General features: G+C 41.5%; 1 gene segment (V, D, J or C); it reads right to left on the bottom strand.

Annotated features, from left to right (window-relative positions):
- Positions 1-27,528, bottom strand: LOC131570815 (Ig mu chain C region-like). The segment is given in 8 exon segments: positions 1-113; positions 3,941-4,065; positions 8,374-8,715; positions 10,102-10,434; positions 11,321-11,650; positions 14,364-14,657; positions 27,166-27,345; positions 27,474-27,528. Coding segments are annotated over 8 exon segments (1,668 nt in total).
- Between the last annotated feature and the right edge of the window lie 37 nt (positions 27,529-27,565).

The raw sequence follows: 27,565 nt of genomic DNA, 5'->3' as shown, positions 1-27,565 counted from the left end.
GAGGTTTTTTTGGGGATATTTACAAGGGTGGGGGAGGGGAAAGGAAAAATTGGAGAAAATTCCAGAAAATTCCCGAATTTGGGGCGAATTCCGACGATTTTGGGTCATTTCACCTGAAATGAGAAAAACCCGAATTTTCAGCAGAAAAACAAAGGAAAAAATTGGAATTTTGGGGTGAAATCGGGGAAAAAAATGGAATTTGGGGGGGGAAAAAATTGGAATTTTTGGGCCATAATTTGTGGAAAAAAATTGAATTTTTTGGGTGAAAAATTGGGAGAAAAATTGGAATTTTTGGGGTGGAAAAAGGGAGGAAAATTGGAAATTTTTGGTGGAAAATAAGGTAAAAAATTCAGAATTTTGGGAGTAAAAACAGGAGAAAAATCGGAATTTCTGGGCTGTAAAATGGAAGAAAATTTGGAATTTTTTGGTGCAAAAAGAGGGAAAAAAATTGAATTTTTGGTGTGCAAAATAGGAGAAAAATTGGGAATTTTTAGTGTAAAATCTGGGAAAAAATCCGAATTTTTGGGTTTCAAAATGGGACCAAAATTCGGATTTTTGGGGGAAAAAAATGGAATTTTTGGGCCGTAAAACCAGGGAAAAAAATCAGAAATTTTGGGCTGTAAAATGGGACAAAAAAAATGGAAATTTTGGGGGGAAATTGGAATTTTTGGGCCATAAAATCCTGGGAAAAAATTGAATTTCCGGGCTGTAAAATGGGAGAAAATTTGATATTTTTGGGGTGTAAAACCATGGAAAAAAATTAAATTTTTTTCGTTTTCAGAATGGGACCAAAATTGGGGTTTTTTTGGGGGGAAAAATATTGAATTTTCGGGCATAAAACCGGGAAAAAAATTGGAATTTTGTGGTTGCAAAATGGGACAAAATCTAAGATTTTTTGGGGAGAAAAAAAATTTGAATTTTGGGGCATAAAACTCGGAAAAAACCCGAAATTTTCAGGCTGTAAAATGAGGACAAAATTGAATATTTTGGGAAAAAAAAAGAGGACATTTTGGGGCATAAAACCATGGGGAAAAAATTTGAATTTTTGGGCTGGAAAATGGAATAAAAATTTGAAAAAAAAATTGAATTTTCGGGCTGGAAAATGGAATAAAAATTTTAATTTTTTTTTTTTTGTGCTATGAAACAAGCGGGGGAAAAAAAATTGAATTTTTGGGCTGGAAAATTGAATAAAAATTTGAATTTTTTTTGGTGCTATGAAACGAGCGGGGAAAAAAATTTGAATTTTTGGGCTGGAAAATGGAATAAAAATTTAAATTTTTTTTTTGTGTTGTGAAACAAGTGGGGAAAAGTAATTTGAATTTTTGGGCTGGAAAATGGAATAAAAATTTGAAAAAAAAAATTGAATTTTCGGGCTGGAAAATGGAATAAAAATTTTAATTTTTTTTTTTTTGTGCTATGAAACAAGCGGGGAAAAAAAAATTGAATTTTTGGGCTGGAAAATGGAATAAAAATTTAAATTTTTTTTTTGTGTTGTGAAACAAGTGGGGAAAAATAATTTGAATTTTTGGGCTGGAAAGTGGAATAAAAATTTGAAAAAAAAATTGAATTTTCGGGCTGGAAAATGGAATAAAAATTTGAAAAAAAATTGAATTTTTGGGGCTGGAAAATGGAATAAAAATTTGAAATTTTTTTTTTGGTGCTGTGAAACAAGCGGGGAAAAAAAAAATTGAATTTTTGGGCTGGAAAATGGAATAAAAATTTAAATTTTTTTTTTGTGTTGTGAAACAAGTGGGGAAAAGTAATTTGAATTTTTGGGCTGGAAAATGGAATAAAAATTTGAAAAAAAAAATTGAATTTTCGGGCTGGAAAATGGAATAAAAATTTGAAATTTTTTTTTTGGTGCTACGAAACAAGCGGGGAAAAAAAAATTGAATTTTCGGGCTGGAAAATGGAATAAAAATTTAAATTTTTTTTTTGTGTTGTGAAACAAGTGGGGAAAAATAATTTGAATTTTTGGGCTGGAAAGTGGAATAAAAATTTGGAAAAAAATTTGAATTTTCGGGCTGGAAAATGGAATAAAAATTTGAAAAAAAATTGAATTTTTGGGGCTGGAATATTGAATAAAAATTTGAATTTTTTTTGGTGCTATGAAACGAGCGGGGAAAAAAATTTGAATTTTTGGGCTGGAAAATGGAATAAAAATTTGGAAAAAAAATTGAATTTTCGGGCTGGAAAATGGAATAAAAATTTGGAAAAAAATTTGAATTTTTGGGCTGGAAAATGGAATAAAAATTTAAATTTTTTTTTTGTGTTGTGAAACAAGTGGGGAAAAGTAATTTGAATTTTTGGGCTGGAAAATGGAATAAAAATTTGAAAAAAAAATTGAATTTTCGGGCTGGAAAATGGAATAAAAATTTGAAATTTTTTTTTTGGTGCTACGAAACAAGCGGGGAAAAAAAAATTGAATTTTTGGGCTGGAAAATGGAATAAAAATTTAAATTTTTTTTTTGTGTTGTGAAACAAATGGGGAAAAGTAATTTGAATTTTTGGGCTGGAAAATGGAATAAAAATTTGGAAAAAAAATTGAATTTTCGGGCTGGAAAATGGAATAAAAATTTTAATTTTTTTTTTTTGTGCTATGAAACAAGCGGGGAAAAAAAAATTGAATTTTTGGGCTGGAATATTGAATAAAAATTTGAATTTTTTTTGGTGCTATGAAACGAGCGGGAAAAAAAATTTGAATTTTTGGGCTGGAAAATGGAATAAAAATTTAAATTTTTTTTTTGTGTTGTGAAACAAGTGGGGAAAAGTAATTTGAATTTTTGGGCTGGAAAATGGAATAAAAATTTGAAAAAAAAAATTGAATTTTCGGGCTGGAAAATGGAATAAAAATTTGAAAAAAAATTGAATTTTTGGGGCTGGAAAATGGAATAAAAATTTGAAATTTTTTTTTTGGTGCTGTGAAACGAGCGGGGAAAAAAAAAATTGAATTTTTGGGCTGGAAAATGGAATAAAAATTTAAATTTTTTTTTTGTGTTGTGAAACAAGTGGGGAAAAGTAATTTGAATTTTTGGGCTGGAAAATGGAATAAAAATTTGAAAAAAAAATTGAATTTTCGGGCTGGAAAATGGAATAAAAATTTGAAAAAAAATTGAATTTTTGGGGCTGGAAAATGGAATAAAAATTTGAAATTTTTTTTTTTGGTGCTACGAAACAAGCGGGGAAAAAAAAATTGAATTTTCGGGCTGGAAAATGGAATAAAAATTTAAATTTTTTTTTGTGTTGTGAAACAAGTGGGGAAAAATAATTTGAATTTTTGGGCTGGAAAATGGAATAAAAATTTGAAAAAAAAATTGAATTTTCGGGCTGGAAAATGGAATAAAAATTTTAATTTTTTTTTTTTTTGTGCTATGAAACAAGCGGGGAAAAAAAAATTGAATTTTTGGGCTGGAAAATGGAATAAAAATTTAAATTTTTTTTTTGTGTTGTGAAACAAGTGGGGAAAAATAATTTGAATTTTTGGGCTGGAAAGTGGAATAAAAATTTGGAAAAAAAATTGAATTTTCGGGCTGGAAAATGGAATAAAAATTTGAAAAAAAATTGAATTTTTGGGGCTGGAATATTGAATAAAAATTTGAATTTTTTTTGGTGCTATGAAACGAGCGGGGAAAAAAATTTGAATTTTTGGGCTGGAAAATGGAATAAAAATTTGGAAAAAAAATTGAATTTTCGGGTTCGAAAATGGAATAAAAATTTGAATTTTTTTTTTTGGTGCTACGAAACAAGCGGGGAAAAAAAAAATTGAATTTTCGGGCTGGAAAATGGAATAAAAATTTGAATTTTTGGGCCGGAAAATGGAATAAAAGATGGGATTTTTTTGCCGTAAAATCGTCGTTTTTTGCCATAAATCCACGGGGAAAAAAGGGATTTTTGGGTGGGAAAAAGGGGATTTTGGTCAATTTTGGGGTTTTTTCCTCACCTTGATGAGGGTGACGGTGGCGCTGTAGAAGAGGCTGAGGATGAAGAGGACGATGAAGGTCGAGGCCGTGGCCCAGAGGTTCCGCAGGTCCTCGTCCTCCTCCAGGGCGGCCCCGGCCAGGAGAGCTGAGGAAAACGGGGAAAAAAACACAAAAAATGAGAAAAAACGAGAAAAATCGGAATTTCGGCGGAATTTTACCGAAAATCGTGAAAATTTCGTTCAAAATTCGGAAGTTTTAGGGCGAAATTTCGGAATTTTAGGGCGAAGTTTGGGGGTTTTAACGAGAAATTTTCATTTTTTCGATTTCGGGATTTTGGGGAGGGTTGAGGTGAAATTTTAAATTTTTTTTTAATGTGAAAATTTGGGGGTTTTGGGGGCGAAGTTTCAGAATTTTAGGGTGGAGTTTGGGGGTTTTAACGAGAAATTTTCGTTTCTTAAAATTTCGAATTTTGGGGAGGGTTGAGGTGAAATTTTAAATTTTTTTTTAATGTGAAAATTTGGGGGTTTCGGGGGCAAAAATTTGAGGATTTGGACCCAAAATTTGAGATTTTTTTTTAAAACCCAAAATGTCCCCAAAAAGTCCCCAAAAATTTTCACAAAAAAAAAAAAAACAGAATTTCCCCAAATTTCCTAAAATTTACCCCAAATTCCTCCCTAAAAATCCTCCCAATTTTACCCCAAAATCCGGGATTTTGCATCGCAAAATTTGGGAATTTTTACCCTCCCGAATCCCAATTTTTTTGGCCAAAATTTAGGAACTTTTCACCCCAAAATTTGGGAATTTCTTTATTCCTAAAAATCCTGAATTCTCGCCCCGAACTTTGGGATTTTCCACCCCAAAAATCCCAAATTTTTTGCAGCAAAATTTGGGAATTTATTTTCCCCCTAAATTTGGGAAATTTTTTTATTCCCAAAATCATGAATTTTCAATCCCAAATCCCAAAATTTTCACCCCAAAATTTCGGTATTTCCACCCAAAAAATCCCGAATTTTTTGCCCCAAAATTTGGGGAATTTTTTGTCCCCAAATCCCCAATTTTTGACCCCAAAACTTGGGAAATATTTTCATCTCCAAATCCTGAATTTCCACCCAAAACTTGGTAATTTTTTACCCCAAAATTTGGGATTTTCCACCCCAAAAATCCCAAATTTTTTGCACCAAAATTTGGGAATTTATTTTCCCCCTAAATTTGGGACATTTTTTTATCCCAAAATCCTGAATTTTCAATCCCAAATCCCAAAATTTTCACCCCAAAATTTTCACCCCAAAATTTCGGTATTTCCACCCAAAAAATCCCGAATTTTCTGCCCCAAAACTTGGGGGATTTTTTGTCCCCAAATTCCCAATTTTCACCCCAAAATCCGGAAATTTTTGGTCCCCAAATCCCCAATTTTTGACCCCAAAACTTGGGAATTTTTTTCATCTCCAAATCCTGAATTTCCACCCAAAATTTGGAATTTTTTTACCCCAAAATTTGGAAATTTTTACCCCAAAATTTACAATTTTCACCCCAAAATTTCCCAAATTCTGCAGCACCCCCTGGTGGCCGCCCCCCCCCCAAAATTTTCCCAAATTCGGCGCTTTTGGACCCAAAATTTTGGAGTCAAAATTCCCCACATTTTGTGGAAAAAAGGGAATTTTGGGGAAACTTCCTCAGTTGCGGGAAAAATGTGGATTTTTATTGAATTTTTGCAATTTTGGGGCGGGAATGTGGGGGGAAATTGGGGAAAATTTGGAATTTTATGGAATTTTTACTTTTTTTGGGGTGGAAATTGGGGATTTTGGGGCAATTTTTTGGGGAAATTTTAGGGTGGAAATTGGGGGAAATTTCCTCAGTTTTGGGGGAAAAAAATCGGAGTTTTGTTTGCAATTTTTTGGGAAAAACATTGGGATTTTGGGGAGATTTTTGTGTGGGAAAAATGGGATTTTTTGGGAGAGAAATGGAAGATTTTTGGTGGGGAAAATGGGAATTTTTGGGGTGGAAAAAGTGGCGATTTTTGGGTGGGAATTTCGGGTTGGTTTTTGGGAAGTTGGGTGTCTAAAAAAAAAACCGGGATTTTTGGAGAAAAGTTGGCAATTTTTGGTGGGAAAACTTGGATTTTTTGGGTGGAAAGGGGGCGATTTTGGGAAAATTTGGTGTCTTAGGGAAAGCAGGTTTTTCAAGAAAAAACGGTGATTTTTTGGTGGGAAAAATTGGAATTTTTGGGTGAAAAAGCGGCGATTTTGGGAAAACAAGTGTCGGTTTCAGGAAAATTTGGTGTCTCCCAGAAATGGGGTTTTTGGGTGAAAATGATCGATTTTTTTGGGGTGAAAAAGCGGCGATTTTGGGAAGAAATTGGTCGCTGCGGATAAAAGTGGATTTGTGAGAAAATTTGGATTTTTGGGTGAGAAACGGTCAAATTTTGGTGGGGTGAAACCAAATTTTGGGGTGAGAAAAAGCGGCCATTTTGGGGTGAAAAACGGCAACTTTAAGGGAAAAATTGTTTTTTTGAGGAAAAATTGGCATGTCGGAAAAACGAGGCTTTTCGATAAAAATTCGTAAATTTTGGCGGGAAAAAGTCGGATTTTTTGGGCGAATTTGGTAAAAATGGGTCAAATCCGGGAAAAAAAAATTGTAGCTTGTGCGAAACTCGAAATCGCTTGGAAAAATCAAAACTTTGGTGGGAAAACTGCGTAAAAACCGCTATTTTTGGGGCGAAAGCCACCAAATTTCGGTAAAACTTCACTCTTTTGAACAAAACCCGTTCCGTTACAAACACGGCCTCAGAACATTCTAGGAAAATTCAGTTTTTGGAGCTAAAACCGTGCTAAAAAATCGCGTTTTTGAGCTGAAAATGGGGCGATTTTTTGGTGAAAAACCTTTATTTCCCTTCGCCGAAGCGCGTTTTTTTCGGGGGAAAAAACCCGGATTTCAGCGACAACCGCTCAGGGCGTCGGTGAAGACGAGGGGAAAACCAGGCAGGGAAAAAAATCAAAGTTTGGTGGGAAAACCGGGTAAAAACCGCTATTTTTGGGAAAAAAGTGTAAAAGCCGCTATTTTTGGGAAAACCGGGTAAGAACCTGCTAGTTTTGGGTGTTAAAAAACGGCGTTTTTGGGTAAAAATCCGATTTTTTTCCCAACGACGCAACTTCCGACAACAAACGCGCTCAAACCTCCTCAGGAAAAGTAATTTTTCGACCTAAAGCCTCATTGAAAAACGGTAATTTCGAGCTAAAATATGGGCGTTTTTTTTGCGAAAAACCTTTATTTCCCTCCGCCAAACCCCTTATTTTTCGGGGGAAAAAACCCGGATTTCAGCGACAACCGCTCAAGGCGTCGGCGAAGACGAGGGGAAAACCAGGCAGGGAAAAAATCAAAACTTTGGTGGGGGAAAAAAGTGTAAAAGCCGCTATTTTTGGGAAAACCGGGTAAGAACCCGCTATTTTTGGGTGTTAAAAAACGGCGCTTTTGGGCAAAAATCCGATTTTTTTCCCAACGACACACAAACGCGCTCAAACCTCCTTAGGAAAAGCCGTTTTTCGACCCAAAGCCTCGTTGAAAAACGGTAATTTCCAGCTTGAAAAAAGGGAGATTTTTTGCGAAAAACCTTTATTTTCGTTTGCGAAAGTGCCTTTTTTTGGGGGAAAAAACCCCAAATTTCAAAACCATCCACTCAAAGAATTGCTAAAAACGAGGGGAAAACCAGGCAGGGAAAAAAATCAAAGTTTGGTGGGAAAACCGGGTAAAAACCGCTATTTTTGGGAAAAAAGTGTAAAAGCCGCTATTTTTGGGAAAACCAGGTAAGAACCTGCTAGTTTTGGGTGTTAAAAAACGGCGTTTTTGGGTAAAAATCCGATTTTTTTCCCAACGACGCAACTTCCGACAACAAACGCGCTCAAACCTCCTCAGGAAAAGTAATTTTTCGACCTAAAGCCTCATTGAAAAACGGTAATTTTGAGCTAAAATATGGGCGTTTTTTTTTGCGAAAAACCTTTATTTCCCTCCGCCAAACCCCTTATTTTTCGGGGGAAAAAACCCGGATTTCAGCGACAACCGCTCAAGGCGTCGGCGAAGACGAGGGGAAAACCAGGCAGGGAAAAAATCAAAACTTTGGTGGGGGAAAAAAGTGTAAAAGCCGCTATTTTTGGGAAAACCGGGTAAGAACCCGCTATTTTTGGGTGTTAAAAAACGGCGCTTTTGGGCAAAAATCCGATTTTTTTCCCAACGACACACAAACGCGCTCAAACCTCCTTAGGAAAAGCCGTTTTTCGACCCAAAGCCTCGTTGAAAAACGGTAATTTCGAGCTAAAATATGGGCGTTTTTTCTGCGAAAAACCTTTATTTCCCTCCGCCAAACCCCTTATTTTTCGGGGGGAAAAAAAACCCGGATTTCAGCGGCACCCGCTCAGGGAGTCGGCGAAGACGAGCGAGACGTTGACGCTGGCGGGTTTACCCGAGGCCTTGTCGACGGAGCGCTGCGCCAGCCCCAGCGGGAGCCGCTCGTGCCCCACCAGGCAGGTGAAGACGGCGCCGCCCTCCCACTCGGCCGCCGGCACCGTCAGCGCGCTCAGCGCCAGGTGGGCGCGGCCGGAAGGGGCGTGGCCGGTGTCGGGGCGGGGCCGGAAGGTGAGGGCGCGGCCCGGCGGGAGGGGGCGGCCGTCGCGCAGCCAGCGCAGCAGCAGCTCGGGCGGGTTGAAGTCGCGCGCCAGGCAGGTGAGCGTGGCCCAGGTGCGCAGGCGGAGCTGCTCCGCGGGCGGCGGCAGCAGGTACACCGAGGGCGGCGACGCGTCCGGCACTGGAAACGGAAAAAATTTGGGGTGAATTATTGGGATTTTGGGGTTTTATAAGGGATATTTGGGGTTTTGGGGTGAATAAAGGGGATTTTGGGGGCGGGCGTGGCCCAGGTGCGCAGGCGGGCGGGGCCAGCAGGTGCACCGAGGGCGGCGACGCGTCCGGGACTAAAAACAGAAAAAATTTGGGGTGAATTATTGGGATTTTGGGGTTTTATAGGGGGTATTTGGGGTTTTGGGGTGAAATATGGGCTTTGGGGGATTTGGGATGGAATTGTGAATTTTTAGGGGTTTTGGGGTGGATGGGTGGGGATTTTTGGGATCCAGAGTTTTGCTCTAAAATCCTGTAACTTAAACGTAAAAACCACAAATTTTCACCTAAAAACCCCCCAAATTTTCACCGAAAAAACCCCCAAATTTTCACCCTAAAACCCCCAAATTTTCACCTAAAAACCCCCAAATTTTCACATAAATACCCCAAATTTTCACCCTAAAACCCCCAAATTTTCACCTAAAAACCCCCAAATTTTCAACGCAAAAACTCCCAAATTTTCACCTAAAACTCCAAATTTTCAACGCAAAAACCCCAAATTTTCACCTAAAATCCCCCAAATTTTTTCCCCCCAAACCCCCAAATTTTTCACCTAAAACCCCCAAATTTTCACCTAAAAACCCCAATTTTTTTTTCCCAAACCCCCAAATTTTCACCTAAAACCCCCAAATTTTCACCTAAAAACCCCAAATTTTTTTTCCCAAACCTCCAAATTTTCACCTAAGAGCCCCAAATTTTCAACGCTAAAAACCCCAAATTTTTTTCCAAACCCCCAAATTTTCAACGCAAAATCCCCCAAATTTCAACGCTAAACACCCCAAATTTCAACGCTAAAAACCCCAAATTTTCACCTAAAACCCCAAATTTTTTTCCAAACCCCCAAATTTTCAACGCAAAATCCCCCAAATTTCAACGCTAAACACCCCAAATTTCAACGCTAAAAACCCCAAATTTTCACCTAAAACCCCAAATTTTTTTCCAAACCCCCCAAATTTTTTTCCAAACCCCCCAAATTTCAGCGCTAAACACCCCAAATTTCAACGCTAAAACCCCCAAATTTCCACCTAAAACCCCCAAATTTTCTCCTAAAAACCCCCAAATTTCCCCTTTTCTTAATCCAAAACCCCCCAATTTTTTCTCCTCCTCCTTCAGCCAACCCCACCACCAAACCGGGCTAAAACCCCGAATTTTCAACGCCAAAAAAAACCCGCAAATTTCCACCTAAAACCCCCAAATTCTGTCCTGAAAACCCCGAATTTTCTTTTTCCCCGAAACCCCAAATTTTTTTTCCCCCCCCGAACCCCGATTTTTCTAACTTTCCCCCCCAAACGGCGCTCACCCGGCGTCTTCCTCATGGCGACCTCCCTGGGGAAGAGCAGCGCCTCGGGGTGCGCCACGCGGCACGTGAACTCGCGCCCCGACTCCCAGGCCTCGGCCGCCACGCTGGCCACGCCCTCGGCCTGCAGCAGCCCGTTGGCCTGCAGCGTGGGCGGGGCCGTGGCCGTGGCCAACGGCCGCTCGCCGTCCAGCCACGTGATCTCCAGCCCGTCGGGCGGCGGCGCCAGGTTGGACACGCGGCAGGTGAGGCGCGCCGCGCGCTCCAGGAACACGTCGGCGAACGACGGCGGCACCGGCTCCACGCGCAGCTCGGGGGCGGCCAGCGGCTGGTCGTCTGTTGGGTTGGGTTGGTCAATGGGAGGCCCTTCTTGACGGTTTCGGGTGGCTTTTGACCCAAAACGGTCGTTGGGGTTGAGGGTTGGCCAATGGAAGGCCCTTCTTGATGGTCAATGGAAGGCCCTTCTTGATGGTTTTGACCCAGAACGGTCGTTGGGGTTGAGGGTTGGTCAATGGAAGACCCTTCTTGATGGTTTTGACCCAAAACGGTCGTTGGGGTTGGCCATTGGCCAATGGAAGACCCTTCTGGATGGTTTTGGGTGGTTTTTGACCCAAAACGGTCGTTGGGGTTGAGGGTTGGCCAATGGAAGGGTGTTGGTGGTGGTTTTGGGGGGTTTTGGGTCAAAACGGTCGTTGGGGTTGGGGAATTGTTTGAGTCAACCCAACTCGATCAAGTCAAGTCAAGTCAACCCAATCAACCCAACTCAACTCAACCCAATGAGTTCAACCCAACCAGATAAATTCAACCCAACCCAACCCAACCCAACTCAACCCAACCCAACACAACCCAATCCAACCCAACTCAATCAACTCAACCCAACCCAATCAACCCAACCCAACCCAACCCAACTCAACCCAACCCAATCAACCCAACTCAACTCAACCCAACCCAATCAACCCAACCCAACCCAACCCAACACAACCCAACCCAACCCAACCCAACCCAATTTTTTTCCTGATTTTCGCCCCGAAACGACCCCAAAGCCCCAATTTTTGGCGTTATTCCCCCCCCAAGAGCTCACATCCGCACTCCATGGCCTTGCTGGTGTTCCTCATCTCCTCAATCAACCCAACCCAACCCAACCCAATTTTTTCCCTGATTTTCGCCCCGAAACGACCCCAAAGCCCCAATTTTTGGCGTTTTTCCCCCCCCAAGAGCTCACATCCGCACTCCATGGCCTTGCTGGTGTTCCTCATCTCGTCGCCGGCCTGGCAGGTGAAGACGACGCCGCTCTCCCACTCGGCCTCGCTCACCTCGACGCGGCTGCCGGCCACGAAGAGCCCGGAGGGTTCGGGCGCCGGCGGCAGCGCGGTGACGCCGCGGCGCAGGGGGGCGCCGTCGCGCAGCCAGCGGATGGGGGCGGCGCCGACGCCGCGCCGGGAGCCGCGCACCTGGCACAGCAGCGACGAGTTGCGCGACGGGCCCTGGAAGTCCTCGCGGGACGGCGGGCGGAGCGTCAGCGAGGGCGGGGCCGAGGCCGGGGAGGCGGGGCCTGAAAAGAGGGGCGAAAAAATTTGGGGTGAAAGGGTGAAAATTTGGGGAAGATAGGTGGAAATTTGGGGAAGATGGGCGAAAATTTGGGGGGGAAACCTTGATGAAAATAGCTGAAAATTTCGGGGAAGAGATGGGTGGAAATTTCGGGAAGATATGGTTTTTTTTGGGTCATTTTAGTGCATTTTTTGGGCCATTTCAGTCCATTTTTTGCTACATTTTTTTGGGGCCATTTTAGTCCATCTTTTGCACCATTTTTGGCACATTTTTTGGCCCATTCCAGTCCATTTTTTGGCCCATTCCAGTCCATTTTTTGGCCCATTCCAGTCCATTTTTTGGCCCATTCCAGTCCATTTTTTGGCCCATTCCAGTCCATTTTTTACTGCATTTTTTGGGCCGTTTTTTGGACCATTTTAGTCCATTTTTTGGGCCATTTCAGTCCATTTTTGGCACATTTTTTGCACCATTCCAGTCTATTTTTTGGGGCAATTTCACTCCGTTTTTTGCTACATTTTTTGGGCCATTTTTTGGGCCATTTCAGTTCATTTTTTTGCTACATTTTTTGGACCATTTCAGTCCATTTTTTGGACCATTTCAGTCCATTTTTTTGGGCCATTTCAGTCCATTTTTTGCTACATTTTTTGGGCCATTTGTGGGGCCATTCCAGTCCATTTTCTGGGCCACTTTAGTCCATTCTTGGCACAGCTTTTGCACCATTTTTGACACATTTTTTGGGCCATTTCAGTCCATTTTTTACTACATTTTTTTAGTCCGTTTCAGTCCATTTTCTAGTCCACTTTAGTCCATTTTTTGGCCCATTTCAGTCCATTTTTTGCTACATTTTTTGGGCCATTTTTGGGCCATTTCAGTCCATATTTGCCACATTTTTCGGGCCATTCCAGTCCATTTTTTGGGGCCATTTCAGTCCATTCTTTGCTACATTTTTTGGGCCATTTCAGTATATTTTTTTGGCACATCTTTTGCACCATTTTAGTCCATTTTTTGGGTCATTTCAGTCCATTCTTTGCTACATTTTTTGGGCCATTTCAGTCCATATTTGGCACATTTTTCGGGCCATTTTCGTCCATTTTTGGGGCCATTTCAGTCCATTTTTTACTACATTTTTGGGCCATTTTTTGGGCCATTTCAGTCCATTCCTGGCACAGCTTTTGCACCATTTTTGACACATTTTTTGGCCCATTTCAGCCCATATTTGGCACATTTTTTGGGCCATTTCAGTCCATTTTCTGGGCCCATTTCAGTCCATTCTTTGCTACATTTTTTGGGCCATTTTTTGGGCCATTTCAGTCCATTTTTTACTACATTTTTTAGTCCATTTTAGTCCATTTTTTGGGGCCATTCCAGTCCATTTTTTAGTCCACTTTAGTTCATTTTTTGGACCACTTTAGTCCATTTTTTGGGCCATTTCAGTCCATTTTTTGCTACATTTTTTGACCCATTCCAGTCCATTTTTTGGGGCCATTTCAGTCCATTCTTTGCTACATTTTTTTAGTCCATTCCAGTCCATTTTTTAGTCCACTTTAGTCCATTTTTTGGGCCATTTCAGTCCATTCTTGGCACAGCTTTTGCACCATTTTTGACACATTTTTTGGGCCATTTCAGTATATTTTTGCTACATTTTTTGGGCCATTTCAGTCAATTTTTCCTCCATTTTTTGGGCCCATTTCAGTCCATTTTTTTGCTACATTTTTTGGGCCATTTCAGTCCATATTTGGCACATTTTTCGGGCCATTTTCGTCCATTTTTGGGGCCATTTCAGTCCATTTTTTGCTACATTTTTTGGGCCATTTTTTGGGCCACTTCAGTCCATTTTTGGCACATTTTTTGACCCATTCCAGTCCATTTTTTAGTCCACTTTAGTTCATTTTTTGGGCCATTTCAGTCGATTTTTTGCTACATTTTTGGGCCATTTTTTGGGCCTTTTCAGTCCATTTTTGGCACAGCTTTTGCACCATTTTTGACACATTTTTTGGGCCGTTTCAGTCCATATTTGCCACATTTTTCGGGCCATTCCAGTCCATTTTTTGCACCATTTTTTTTGCTACATTTTTTGGGCCATTCCAGTCCATTTTTTGGGGCCATTCCAGTCCATTTTTTGGGCCATTTCAGTCTATTTTTTGCTACATTTTTTGGGCCATTTTTTGGGGCCATTCCAGTCCATTTTTTGGGCCATTTCACTCCATATTTGGCACATTTTTTGGGCCATTCCAGTCCATTTTTTGGGGCCATTTCACTCCATATTTGGCACATTTTTTGGGCCATTCCAGTCCATTTTTTGGGGCCATTTCACTCCATATTTGGCACATTTTTTGGGCCATTTCACTCCATATTTGGCACATTTTTTGGGGCCATTTCACTCCATATTTGACACATTTTTTGGGCCATTCCAGTCCATTTTTTGGGGCCATTTCACTCCATATTTGGCACATTTTTTGGGCCATTTCACTGCATATTTGGCACATTTTTCGGGCCATTCCAGTCCATTTTTTGGGGCCATTTCAGTCCATTTTTGGCATGTCTTTTGCACCATTTTTGACACATTTTTCGGGCCATTCCAGTCCATTTTTTGGGGCCATTTCACTGCGTATTTGGCACATTTTTCGGGCCATTTCACTCCATTTTTTGGGGCCATTTCACTCCATCCCTGCCCCGTTTCCCGTTCCCCTCCCCGCCCGTTCCCCTCCCCGCCTCACCTGGGTTGTACACCTGCACGCTGCGCTCCCCGCGGGCGTGGCGGGCGTGGCAGCGGAACGGCTGCCGGGCCTTGCCCTCCTCGGGCTCCATTCCCAGCCGCGAGGCCGCCAGGAAGGTTCCGGAACGCGGCAGGGCGGGGAAGGCGGCGCCGGCGGCGCTGCGGTTCCGCGCGTCGCTCCAGGCGAAGGCCACGGGCGCGGGCGCGAAGCCGACGGCCACGCAGCCCACGGAGAAGGGCGAGGCGCCGGCGCCGCACGGCGACAGCGGGAACAGCTCCGGGGCGCGCGCGCCCGCTGCCGAGAGGGAACCCGAAAGTTTTGGGTTAGAAACGGCGAAAATTCGGGCGAAAGTCGGCGGGAATTCGGTGAAAACGCGCGCGAAAATTCCGTCGAAACGCGTCGAAGTTCGGCGGAATCGCGTCAAAGATCCCGGCAAAAATTTTGTGGGGGTTTCCGGGAAAATCGGGAGCGGGTCAGACCGGTATGAACCAGTATGGACCAGTACGGACCAGTACAAACCAGTATAAACCAGTACGGACCAGTATAAACCAGTATGGACCGGTATAAACCAGTCCGGACCTGTCCAAACCAGTATAAACCAGTATGGACCAGTACGGACCAGTATGGACCAGTAGGGACCAGTATAAACCACTATGGACCAGTATAAACCAGTATAAACCAGTATGGACCGGTATAAACCAGTACGGACCAGTATAAACCAGTATGGGACCAGTCCAAACCAGTATAAACCAGTATAAACCGGTATGGACCGGTATGGACCAGTATGGACCCGTATAAACCAGTATGGACCAGTCCAAACCAGTATGGACCCGTATAAACCAGTATGGACCGGTATGGACCAGTACAAACCAGTACGGACCAGTCCACACCAGTATAAACCAGTTTGGACCAGTCCAGACCAGTATAAACCAGTCCAGACCAGTACCAGCACCCGCAGTTCCCCCAGCTCTACCAGTATAAACCAGTACAAACCAGTACAAACCAGTATAAACCGGTACGGACCGGTCCAGACCAGTCCAAACCAGTACAAACCAGTCCGGACCAGTATAAACCAGTACGGGCACCCCCAGCTGCCCCCAGCTCGACCAGTATAGGACCAGTTCAAACCAGTACAAACCAGTATGAGCTGGGACCGGTCCAAACCAGTCCAAACCAGCCCAAACCAGTATAAACCAGTACAGACCAGTCCAAACCAGTCCAAACCAGTCCAAACCAGTCCAGACCAGTACGGGCACCCCCAGCTGTACCAGTACAAACCAGTACAAACCAGTATGGGACCAGTACGAGCTGGGAGCGGTCCAAACCAGTCCAAACCAGTCCGGACCAGTCCAGACCAGTGCAAACCAGTATAAACCAGTGCAGACCAGTACAAACCAGTACAAACCAGTCTGGACCAGTTCAGACCAGTACGGGCACCCCCAGCTGGCCCAGCTCTCCCAGTACGGACCAGTCTGGACCAGTCCAAACCAGTACGGACCAGTATAAACCAGTCTGGACCAGTATAAACCAGTCTGGACCAGTATAAACCAGTCTGGACCAGTCCAAACCAGTACGGACCAGTATAAACCAGTATGGACCAGTACCCCCAGGACCCCCAGCTCTACCAGTATGGACCAGTATGGACCAGTCCAAACCAGTATAAACCAGTGCAAACCAGTATAAACCAGTATAAACCAGTCCAGACCAGTCCAAACCAGTACAGGCACCCCCGGCCAGCCCAGCTTGACCAGTACGGACCAGTACAGACCAGTACGGACCAGTATAAACCAGTCCAAACCAGTATAAACCAGTCTGGACCAGTATAAACCAGTACAGGCACCCCCGGCCAGCCCAGCTCTACCAGTATAGACCAGTATGGACCAGTCCAAACCAGTCCAAACCAGTATAAACCAGTATAAACCAGTATGGACCAGTCCAAACCAGTCCAAACCAGTATAAACCAGTATAAACCAGTATGGACCAGTCCAAACCAGTCCAAACCAGTCCAAACCAGTATAAACCAGTCCAAACCAGTCCAAACCAGTATAAACCAGTCCAAACCAGTTCAAACCAGTCCAAACCAGTATAAACCAGTATAAACCAGTCCAAACCAGTATGGACCAGTCCAAACCAGTCCAAACCAGTCCAAACCAGTATAAACCAGTCCAAACCAGTCCAAACCAGTCCAAACCAGTATAAACCAGTCCAAACCAGTCCAAACCAGTTCAAACCAGTCTAAACCAGTCCAAACCAGTCCGGACCAGTCCATAAAACGAAACCAATTCCCCCAAACCCCAATTAAAGCCAATTAAAGCCAATTAAAATCCAATCAAAGCCAATGGAAACGGAAGGAATTCCCTAACGAAGCAATTAAAAGCTAATTATCGCTAATTAATTCCCCTCAATAGCAATTTAAAACCAATTAGAATTCAATGAAAGCGAATTAAAACCAATTAAAGTCAATTAATTCCCTGCGGTACTAATTAAAACCAATTGAAACCCAGTGAATTCTAATTAAAATCAATTAAAACAAATTAAAATCAATTAAAACCAATTAAAATGAATTAATTCCCTTCGGTACCAATTAAAACCAATTAAAACCCAGTGAATTCTAATTAAAACCAATTAAAATGAATTAATTCCCTTCAGCACTAATTAACAACAATTGAAACCCAGTAATTTCTAATTAAAACCAATTAAAATGAATTAATTCCCTTCAGCACTAATTAAAACCGATTAAAACCCAGTCATTTCTAATTAAAATCAATTAAAATGAATTAATTCCCTTCAGTACTAATTAAAACCGATTAAAACCCAGTCATTTCTAATTAAAATCAATTAAAACCAATTAAAGTGAATTAATTCCCTTCAGTACCAATTAAAACCAATTGAAACCCAGTGAATTCTAATTAACACCAATTAAAATGAATTAATTCCCTTCAGTACTAATTAAAACCAATTAAAACCTAATGAATTCCAATTAAAACCAATTAAAATGAATTAATTCCCTTCAGTACTAATTAAAACCAATTAAAACCTAATGAATTCTAATTAAAACCAATTCAAATGAATTAATTCCCTTCAGTACTAATTAAAACCGATTAAAACCCAGTGAATTCTAATTAAAATCAATGAAAATGAATTAATTCCCTTCAGTACTAATTAAAACCGATTAAAACCCAGTTAATTTTAATTAAAACCAATTAAAACGAATTAATTCCCTTCAGTACTAATTAAAACCAATTGAAACCCAGTGAATTCTAATTAAAACCAAATAAAACCAATTAAAATGAATTAATTCCCTTAAAATCCAATTAAAACCAATTAAAGTCAATTAATTCCCTTAAATCCAATTAAAACTGATTACAACCCAATTAAACCAAATTCAAGGCAATTAAAACTAATTAATTCCCTTAAAAAAACCAATTAAAACCAAATTAATTCTAATAAAAGCCAATTAAAACTAACTAAAATGAAATTAATTCCCTTAAATCCAATTAAACCAATTAAAACTCAATTAAAACCAATCAACCCCGATTAAAACCCAATTAAAACCCAATTAAAACCAATTAAACCAAATTAGAATTAATTAAAAACCATTTAAAAACAATTAACCTCAATTAAAATCAATTAAATCCAATTAAAATTAAGTAAACTGAATTAAATTCAATAATAAGTAATTTTAAACGAAATTAAATTAATTACATTGAAGAAAAATAAATTAAATTGATTAAAATGAAATTAAACTAAATTAAAATTAAATTAAACTAAATTAAACTGAATTCAAATTACATTAAATTAATTTAAAATAAGTTAATTGAACCTGACTAAAACTCAATTAAATCAATTAAAATCAATTAAAATTATTAAAACTGGCCAAAACTTCAATTAAAATTGGATTAAAATAGAATTAAAAATCTGATTTAAAATTCGATTAAAACCAGTTAAAACCCAATTAAAATAATTAAAAGTAGAGGCAATTAAAGCTCCTTGAAAACCGATTAAAAATAATTAAAATTAAATTAAAAACCAATTAAAATTAAATTAAAAACCAATTAAAACTCAAATCTCAATTAAAAAGCAAATAAAACCTAATTGAAAATAATTGAAACTTACTCTAAAAATAATAAAACTCTAATAAAACACAATTAAAAATAATTAAAACTTAATTAAAGCCGCCCATTAAAACCCCGTTAAAAATCTCAATTTTTCACCCCAAAATTCTCTTTTTTCCTCTTTAAAAACCCCCAAATTTGGACCCAAAATTCGCATTTTCACCCCAAAAATTCGCAAAAAATTCAATTTTTTCAACTCAATTTTTCTGCCCCAAAATTCAATTTTTAACCCAAAATTTTCTGCCCTAAAATCGCAATTTTTACCCCCCAAAAAAATCAAAATTTTCTGCCCAAAACTGCTCATTTTTAACTCCCCAATAATCTCATTCTTGACCCCAAAATTACCTCCAAAAAATTCAATTTTTTCCACTAAAAATCCCCAAATTTTTACCCAAAATTCACTTTTTTTTACCCCAAAATTTCCCCGTCCAAAAATTCAATTTTTACCCCAAATATTCCTCCAAAAATTCTTTTTTTTTCCTTCTAAAAATTCGAATTTTGAGCCCCAAAAATTCAATGTTTTACCCAAATGTTCTCTGTTTAAAACCCCCAAAAATTCAATTTTTTTTCCCCTTAAAAAATCAAAATTTTTCCTCTAAAAACTCGAAATTTTCAGCCCAAAAATCCTCCAATTTTTACCCCAATTTTTGATGAAAAAAAAAAAAAAACAAAAACTTCAATTTTCTTCCTCTAAAAATTCCCATTTTTCCCCTAAAAATTCCCATTTTTTTACCCAAAAAAATTCAATGTTTTCCTCTAAAAATTCAAATTTTTTCACCAAAATTCCCCCAAAAATTCAAATTTTTCCCCCAAAAATTCAAATTTTCCTCCCCAGGTGTTGTTTTGACCAAAAAAGGGGAAATTCCCCCCAAAAACCCCAAATTTCCCCTTTTTTTGTTGTTTTCGAAACTTTTTTGGGGCCAAATTTCCCCTTTTGGGGCCTTTGGGGTTTCGGTTCCTTTTTTGATTTTTGGGGGGAAAAATTTTCAATTTTTTTATTGAATTTAATTAATTTTTAATTTGTTTTAATTACATTGAAATCAATTTGTAGTTGGGTTTTAATTAAATTTAAATTAATTTTAAATTCGGTTTAAAATTAATTTTTAATGAAATCTTGTTCGAATTGTATTTGGATTTTTAATTTGATTTTTTATTGACTTGAAAGCGATTTTTAATCAAATTTTAATCGAATTTTCATCAGTTTTGATTTGGTTTAAAATTGATTTTTAATTTAATTTTAAAGTGGATTTTTATGACTTTAAATCAAATTTGAAATCAAATTTTAAACGAATTATAGTTAATTTTTAATCAAAATTTAATCGAATTTTAAACTGGTTTTTAATCGAATTTTAATCCATTTTAAATTAAATTTTAATCTATTTTAATTGGGTTTTAATCGGATTTCAAATCCAATTCTTTTTTATTTTAAAAATTCGAATTTTTACCCCTAAAAATTTCAAATTTTCACCAAAAAATCCGAACTTTTACACCTAAATATTTGAAATTTTTACCCCTTAAAAAAATCGATTTTTTTTTTACCGAAAATCCCCCGAACTTTGGTCCCTAAAAATCCAAATTTTCAGACCTAAACCTTTCCATTCTTTATCCTTAAAAATTCAACTTTTTCTCCCTAAAAATTCAAATTTTCACTGAAAAAATCCCCAAAATTTTGCCCCCCAAAATCCAAATTTTGGGACCTAAAAATTCCAAGTTTTTGTCCATAAAAATCCAAATTCTTACCTATAAAAAACCCGAATTTTTGGACCTAAAAAATCCGAATTTTCCCCCCAAAAAATCAAAATTTTTTTTTCTAGAACTCCGAATTTTTGGACTTAAAATTCTGAATTTTTAACCCCCAATATTTCAAAATTTTTACCTTAGAAAATCAAAATTTTCCCCCCAAAATTCCAAATTTTTCGACCCAAAAATCCTATCTTTTTCCCCAAAAAAATCCAAGTTTTTGGACCTGAAAATTCCAATTTTTATCCTCAAAAATCCCGACGTTTTCTCCCTAAAAATTCAAATTTTCGCCCCCGAAAAATCCAATTCCCCCCCCCCCAAGAAAAAATTCCAATTTTTTGGACCCAAAAATTCCAAATTTTCCCCCTGAAAAATCCGAATTTTTCTCCCTAAAAATTCCAAAAAATTTGAAATTTTCGCCCTAAAAAAAATTCGAATTTTTACCCCCAAAATTCCAAATTTTCACCAAAAAAATTCAGATTTTCCTCCCTAAAAAAATTCAAATTTTCTCCCCCCCCCCCCCAAATTTTCCCGCCAAAACCCCGAGATTTTCCCGCCAAAATTCCGATTTCTCCCCGCCGGAATTTCCAATTTTCCCGCGGTTTTTTCGCCCCCGGGGGTTTTCGGGGTCGCGGAATTCGAATTTTGGGGTGAAAAGTCGCGATTTGGGGCCGGAATGTCGCGACAGAGGGCTCGGGACTCACCGCTCGACACCGTCACCGTCGTGCCGCTGCCCCAGGCGTCAATAGCGACCCACGGTGGGCGGGGCCCGCGGCCGCGCCGGCAAAAACGGGGAGAAACGCGAAAAACGGGCAAAAATGAGAAAAAACGGGAAATTTCGGGGGAAAAACGGGGGGAAATAGTGGGGGAAAATAGGAGGAAAGCGGGGGGGAAGTTGAGGGAGGATTGGGGGAAAATTGGGGGTTTTGGGGTGAAAATGTGGGAAAAAACGGGAGAAAAATGGAGGAAAATTGGATTTTTTGGGGGGGGAAATGGGGAAAAATGATAAAAAAATGGAAATTTTTGGGTTTTTCGGGGGAATGGTGGGGGAAAATAGGAGGAAAGAGGGGGGGAAGTTGGGGGAAGATCGGGGGAAAATTGGGGGATTTGGGGTGAAAATGTGGGGAAAAACGGGAGAAAAAATAGGGGGAAATGGAGGAAAATAAAATGCGGAAAATTGGGGGGAAATGAGAAAAAATTGAGAAAAAGGGGAAAAATAGAGGGAAATGGTGGGGGGAAACGGGAGGAAAGCGGGGGGGAAGTTGGGGGAAGATTGGGGGAAAATTGGGGGTTTTGGGGTGAAAATGTGGGAAAAAACGGGAGAAAAGATGTGGGAAAATGGAGGAAAATAAATGGGGAAAAACGGGGAAAAATGATAAAAAATGGGAAATTTGGGGAAAAATGAGGGGGAAATGGTGGGGGAAAATTGGCGGAAAGCGGGGGGGAAGTTGGGGGAGGATTGGGGAAAAGTTGGGGGTTTTGGGGTGAAAATGTGGGAAAAAACGGGAGAAAAAATGGGGAAAAATGGAGGAAAATAAAATGAGGAAAAATGGGGGAAAAATGATAAAAAATGGGAAAATTTGGGGAAAAATTGGGGGAAATGGTGGGGGAAAATAGGAGGAAAGCGGGGGGGAAGTTGGGGGAAGATTGGGGAAAAGCTGGGGGTTTTGGGGTGAAAATGTGGGAAAAAACGGGAGAAAAAAATGAAGAAAAATTGAAAAAATAAATGCGAAAAAATTGAAAAAATAAATGGGAAAAAAATTTGAAATTTTGGGGTAAAAATGGGGGAAAATTGGGAGGAATGGTGGGGGAAAATAGGGGAAAAGTGGAGGGGAAATTGGGGAGAAAATGTGGGAAAAAATTTGGATTTTTGGGGGGGAAAATGTGGGAAAAATTTGGATTTTTGGGGAGGAAAATAAATGTGGGAAAATTGGAGGAAAATGATGAAAAATGGGGAAAAATTTAATGGTTTTAGGGAGGAAAATTGGGAAAATGATGGGGGGAAATTGGGGCAAAATTGGGGTTTTGGGGTGATAAATGGGGAAAAACGGGAGAAAAATGAGGAAAAATTGGAATTTTTGGGGAAAAATGAGGAAAATAAATGGGGGAAATTGGGGGGAAAAAGGGGAAAAAATTGATTTTTTTTTGGGGGGGTAAATTTGGGATTTTTGGGGGTTTTTGGGGGGAAATTGGTGGAAAAATTGGGGGTTTTATGGGGGCAAATTTGGGTTATTTTCTGGGGTAAAAAATGGGATTTTTAAAAAGATTTTTGGGATAAAAATGGGAGGTTTGGGGTTTGGCTTTTGGGGTTTTTTTGGGAGGATTTTGGGGTTTTTTAGGGGCTTTGAAAAAGAGTTTGAAAAGATTTCTTTGGGGCAAAATTTGGGGTAAAAATGGGATTTTTTAGGGCTTTTTTAGGGATTGTTTTGGGTAAAAAATGAGTGGATTTGGGGTTTTTTAGGGAGAGAATTTTGAGGATTTTTCCGGAGTTTTTGAGGGTTTGTTTCAGGGGTTTTTGGGGTAAAAATTGAAATTTTTTTAGGGTTTTTAAAAAGGAATTTTTGGGGTGAAAATGGGAGTTTTGAACGGGATTTTTGGGGGAGTTTTTTGGGGATTTTTTTTTTTTTTTTTTTTTGAGGTGGTTCTGGGGTAAAAATGGGGATTTTTGGGGTTTTTTTTTTTGAGAGGTTTTTGGGGGGTTTTGAGGGATTTTTTAAAGGATTTTTGGAGGATTTTTTGGGGTAAAAATGGGGATTTTGGGGGGTTTTTTGGAGAGGTTTTTGGGGGGTTTTGAGGGATTTTTAAAGGATTTTTTTGGAGGAGTTTTGGAGGATTTTTTGGGGTAAAAATGGGGATTTTTTGGGTTTTTTTTGGGGGTGATATCAGGGGAAAATGGGAAAAAATTGAGATATTTGGGGGTAAAAAAAGGGGAAAAACTGAAATATTTTGAGGAAAAAAAAAAGGGAAAAAAATTGGGGCCAAACGGGAAAAACGTGGAGAAATGGGAAAAAATTAAAATTTTGGGGAAAAATGGGAAACATTTGGGGGAAAAAATTAAAATATTTTGGGGAAAACAGGGGGAAAATGGGGGGAAAACCGTTTTTATTGGTGGGGATAAAGGCGGGATTTGGGTTGAGAGTGGCCGAGTTTGGGGTTTTTGGGGTGAAATTTGGGGGTTTGGGGGATTTTTTGGGGTTTTTGGGGTTTTTGTCGCCGTTTGTGCCCCCGGGAGCAGCAGCAGCGCCGGCGCCGCTCCCACGGTGCCGCCGAGGGCGCCAAAAACCCGCCCGGGTTTGGGGCCAAAAACCCCAAAATCGGTAAAAACAGCGAGGGGGGAGGGGAGGGGCAGAAAAGAGGGAAAATCCGGGAAAATTCGGGGAAAATTTGGGGAAAAATTCGGGAAAATTTTGGGGAAAATTTGGGGAAATTTTTGGGGAAAATTTCGGGAAAATTCGGGGAAAATTCGGGGAAAATTCGGGGAAAATTTGGGTAAAAAATTTGGGGAAAATTTGGGTAAAATTTGGGGAAAATACGGGGAAAATTTGGGGAAAATTTCGGGAAAATTTGGGGAAAATTTGGGGAAAATACGGGGAAAATAAGGGGAAAATTTGGGGAAAATTTCGGGAAAATTTGGGGAAAATACGGGGAAAATTCGGGGAAAATACGGGGAAAATTTGGGGAAAATACGGGGAAAATACGGGGAAAATTTGGGTAAAAAATTCGGGGAAAATTTGGGGAAAAATTCGGGGAAAATTTGGGGAAAATACGGGGAAAATTTGGGGAAAATACGGGGAAAATACGGGGAAAATTTGGGTAAAAAATTCGGGGAAAATTTGGGGAAAAATTCGGGGAAAATTTGGGGAAAATACGGGGAAAATTTGGGGAAAATACGGGGAAAATACGGGGAAAATTTGGGTAAAAAATTCGGGGAAAATTTGGGGAAAAATTCGGGGAAAATTTGGGGAAAATACGGGGAAAATACGGGGAAAATTCGGGGAAAATTTTGGGAAAATTTGGGGAAAATACGGGGAAAATACGGGGAAAATTTGGGGAAAATTTCGGGAAAATTTGGGGAAAATACGGGGAAAATTCGGGGAAAATTTTGGGAAAATTTGGGGAAAATACGGGGAAAATACGGGGAAAATTTGGGGAAAATTTGGGGAAAATTTCGGGAAAATTTTGGGAAAATTTCGGGAAAATTTGGGGAAAATTTGGGGAAAACTTGGGGTGAAAATGGGAAAAAAAATTTGGGATTTTGGGGGGGAAAATTGTGAGAAAAATGGGAAAAACTCGGGGGGAAAATGGGGGGAAAATGAGGGGAAAATTTGGGAGAAAAATTGGGGAAAAAGGAGAAAAAAATGGGGCGGGGGATTTGGGGGAAAAAATTGGAAAAAATTGGGAGAAAGGCGGGGATTGGGAAAAAAGCAAAAAAAGGGGGAAAATTTGGAGCGATTTTGGGGACAAAATGGGGGGAAATGGGAAAATTTGGGAAAATCCAAGGGGATTTTGGGGAAAATGGGAAAATTTGGGAAAATCCAAGGGGATTTTGGGAAGAAAATGGGAAAATTTGGGAAAATCCAAGGGGATTTGGGGACAAAATGGGAAAATTTGGGAAAATCCAAGGGGATTTGGGGAAAATGGGGGGAAATGGGAAAATTTGGGGGAAAATCTGAGGGAATTGAACAATTTTGGTGCCTTTTGTGTGCAAGATGTGATTTTTTGTGACTCTTTTTGGGTGGATTTCAGCCGGAAGAGAGGAAAATTAAGAAATTTGGGGAAATCGGGGGGGAAACGGGGGAACGGAAGAGTTTTTGTGCTTTTTGGGTACAAAAATTGAGGGTTTTGTGACTTTTATTGGGATTTCGCCTGGAAAGGGGGAAAAAATTGGGGGAGTTTTGGGGAAATTGGGGAGAAATGGGGAGAAATGTTGGAAATTTGGGGGAAAAGGGGAACGGGACCAGCGTTGTGCTTTCTGTGTACAAAAATGGGAATTTTGTGGCTTTTGTTGGGTGGGTTTCACCTGGGAATGGGGAAATTGAATTCATTTGGTGCTTTTGGCCTGCAAAAATTGGATTTTGGGAGTTTGGTCTCCCGACCCAACTCAACCCAACCCAACCATGATGAACCCAACCCAACCATGACCAACCCAACCCAACCATGACCGACCCAACTCAACCATGACCGACCCAACCCAACCCAACCATGACCAACCCAACTCAACCATGACCGACCCAACCCAACCATGAGGAACCCAACCCAACCCAACCATGACCAACCCAACTCAACCATGACCAACCCAACCCAACCATGACCAACCCAACCCAACCCAACCATGACCGACCCGATTTCCTCTTCCTCTTCCACTCAACCCAACCCAACCCAACCGTGACCAACCCAACTCGAGTCAATTCAACCCGACCATGACCAACCCAACCCCCTCTTCCTCTTCAACGCGACCACGACCAACCCAACCCAACGCAATTTCCTCTTCCTCTTCAACCCAAGCCAATCCAACCCAACCCAACCCAACTCAACTCAACCCAATCCAATCCAATCCAACTCAAGTCTACCCAGCCCCGTCTTCGTCTTCCACCCAGCCATGACCGACCCAACCCAACCCAACTCAACCATGACCAACCCAACCCAACGCAACTCAACTTCCTCTTCCTCTTCAACCCAACCCAACTCAACTCAACTCAACCCAACCCAACCCAACCCAACCATGACCAACCCAACCCCCTCTTCCTCTTCCACCCAACCACGACCAACTCAACCCAACCCAACTCAACCCAACCCAACCCAACTCAACCCAACCCAACCCAACCCAACCATGACCAACCCAACCCAACGCAACTCAACTTCCTCTTCCTCTTCAACCCAACCCAACCCAACTCAACTCAACCCAACCCAACCCAACCCAACCATGACCAACCCAACCCAACCCAACCCAACTCAACCCAACCCAACCCAACCCCCTCTTCCTCTTCCTCTTCCACCCAACCACGACCGACCCAACCCAACTCAACTCAACCCAACCCAACCCAACCATGACCGACCCAACCCAACGCAACTCAACCCAACTCAACCATGACCAACCCAACCCAACCCAACCATGACCAACTCAACCCCGTCTTCCTCTTCCACCCAACCACAACCGACCCAACCCAACCCAACTCAACCCAACCCAACCCAACCCAACCCAACTCAAGTCTACCCAACCCCCTCTTCGTCTTCCTCTTCCACCCAACCATGACCAATCCAACCCAACTCAACCCAACCCAACTCAACCGTGACCAACCCAACCCCCACTTCCTCTTCCACCCAACCCAACCATGACCAACCCAACTCAACCCAACCCAACCATGACCAACCCAACTCAAGTCTACCCAACCCCCACTTCCTCTTCCACCCAACCATGACCAACCCAACCCAACCCAACCCAACCATGACCGACCCAACCCAACCCAACCATGACCGACCCAACCCAACCCAACCCAACGCAACCCAACCCCCTCTTCCTCTTCCTCTTCCACTCAACCCAACCCAACCACGACCAATCCAACCCAACTCAAGTCAACCCAACCATGACCAACCCAACCCAACCCAACCCAACCCAACCCCCTCTTCCTCTTCCTCTTCCACCCAACCATGACCAACCCAACCCAACCCAACCCAACCGTGACCAACCCAACCCCCTCTTCCTCTTCCTCTTCCTCTTCCACCCAACCCAACCCAACCATGACCAACCCAACCCAACCCAACCACGACTGACCCAACCCAACCCAACCCAACCGTGACCAGCCCCGCCCCCCCGTTGAGGTTTCGCGCACCCTTCCCCGCCGGCGCGGCGCCGCCGTGAGCGGCGCAGAAATAGGCGCCGGAGTCGCCCTCCTGCAGCCCCTCCCCCTCCAGCGCCGCCCCCTCCCCCACCCTGAACCTGCCCCCGCCCCCGCCCCCGGCCCCGCCCCCCAGGATCTCCAGCCTGGGGTCGTCGCGGCGCTGCCGCACCCAGAGGACCCCGAAATGGGCGGGACGGGCCCCGAAAAGGCGGCAGAGGAGGCGCAGGGACCCCCCGGGGGGCTGCAGGTCCCCCCCGGACTCCTGCAGGGTCACGGCCGCCCGGAGCCCTGCGGAAAAACGGGGAGAAATCGTTAAAATTCCGTCAAATTGTAAAAAAGTCATGAAAAAATGGGGGGGGGAGGGGCGCGGTCAGAGGGGAGGGGGCGTGGTCGGGGGGAGAGGGGGCGTGGCTGACCCGGGAGGGCGAGGAGGGCGAGGAAGGCCAGGGCGGGCAGGGCGGGGGCGGCCATGGCGGCGGCGGTGCCGGGCTCCGGCGGCAGCGGCTTT

This window comes from Ammospiza caudacuta, chromosome 39 (genome assembly GCF_027887145.1).
Source record: "Ammospiza caudacuta isolate bAmmCau1 chromosome 39, bAmmCau1.pri, whole genome shotgun sequence".
Taxonomy (NCBI): domain Eukaryota; kingdom Metazoa; phylum Chordata; class Aves; order Passeriformes; family Passerellidae; genus Ammospiza; species Ammospiza caudacuta.
This window is presented reverse-complemented; position numbering and strand designations above follow the sequence as displayed.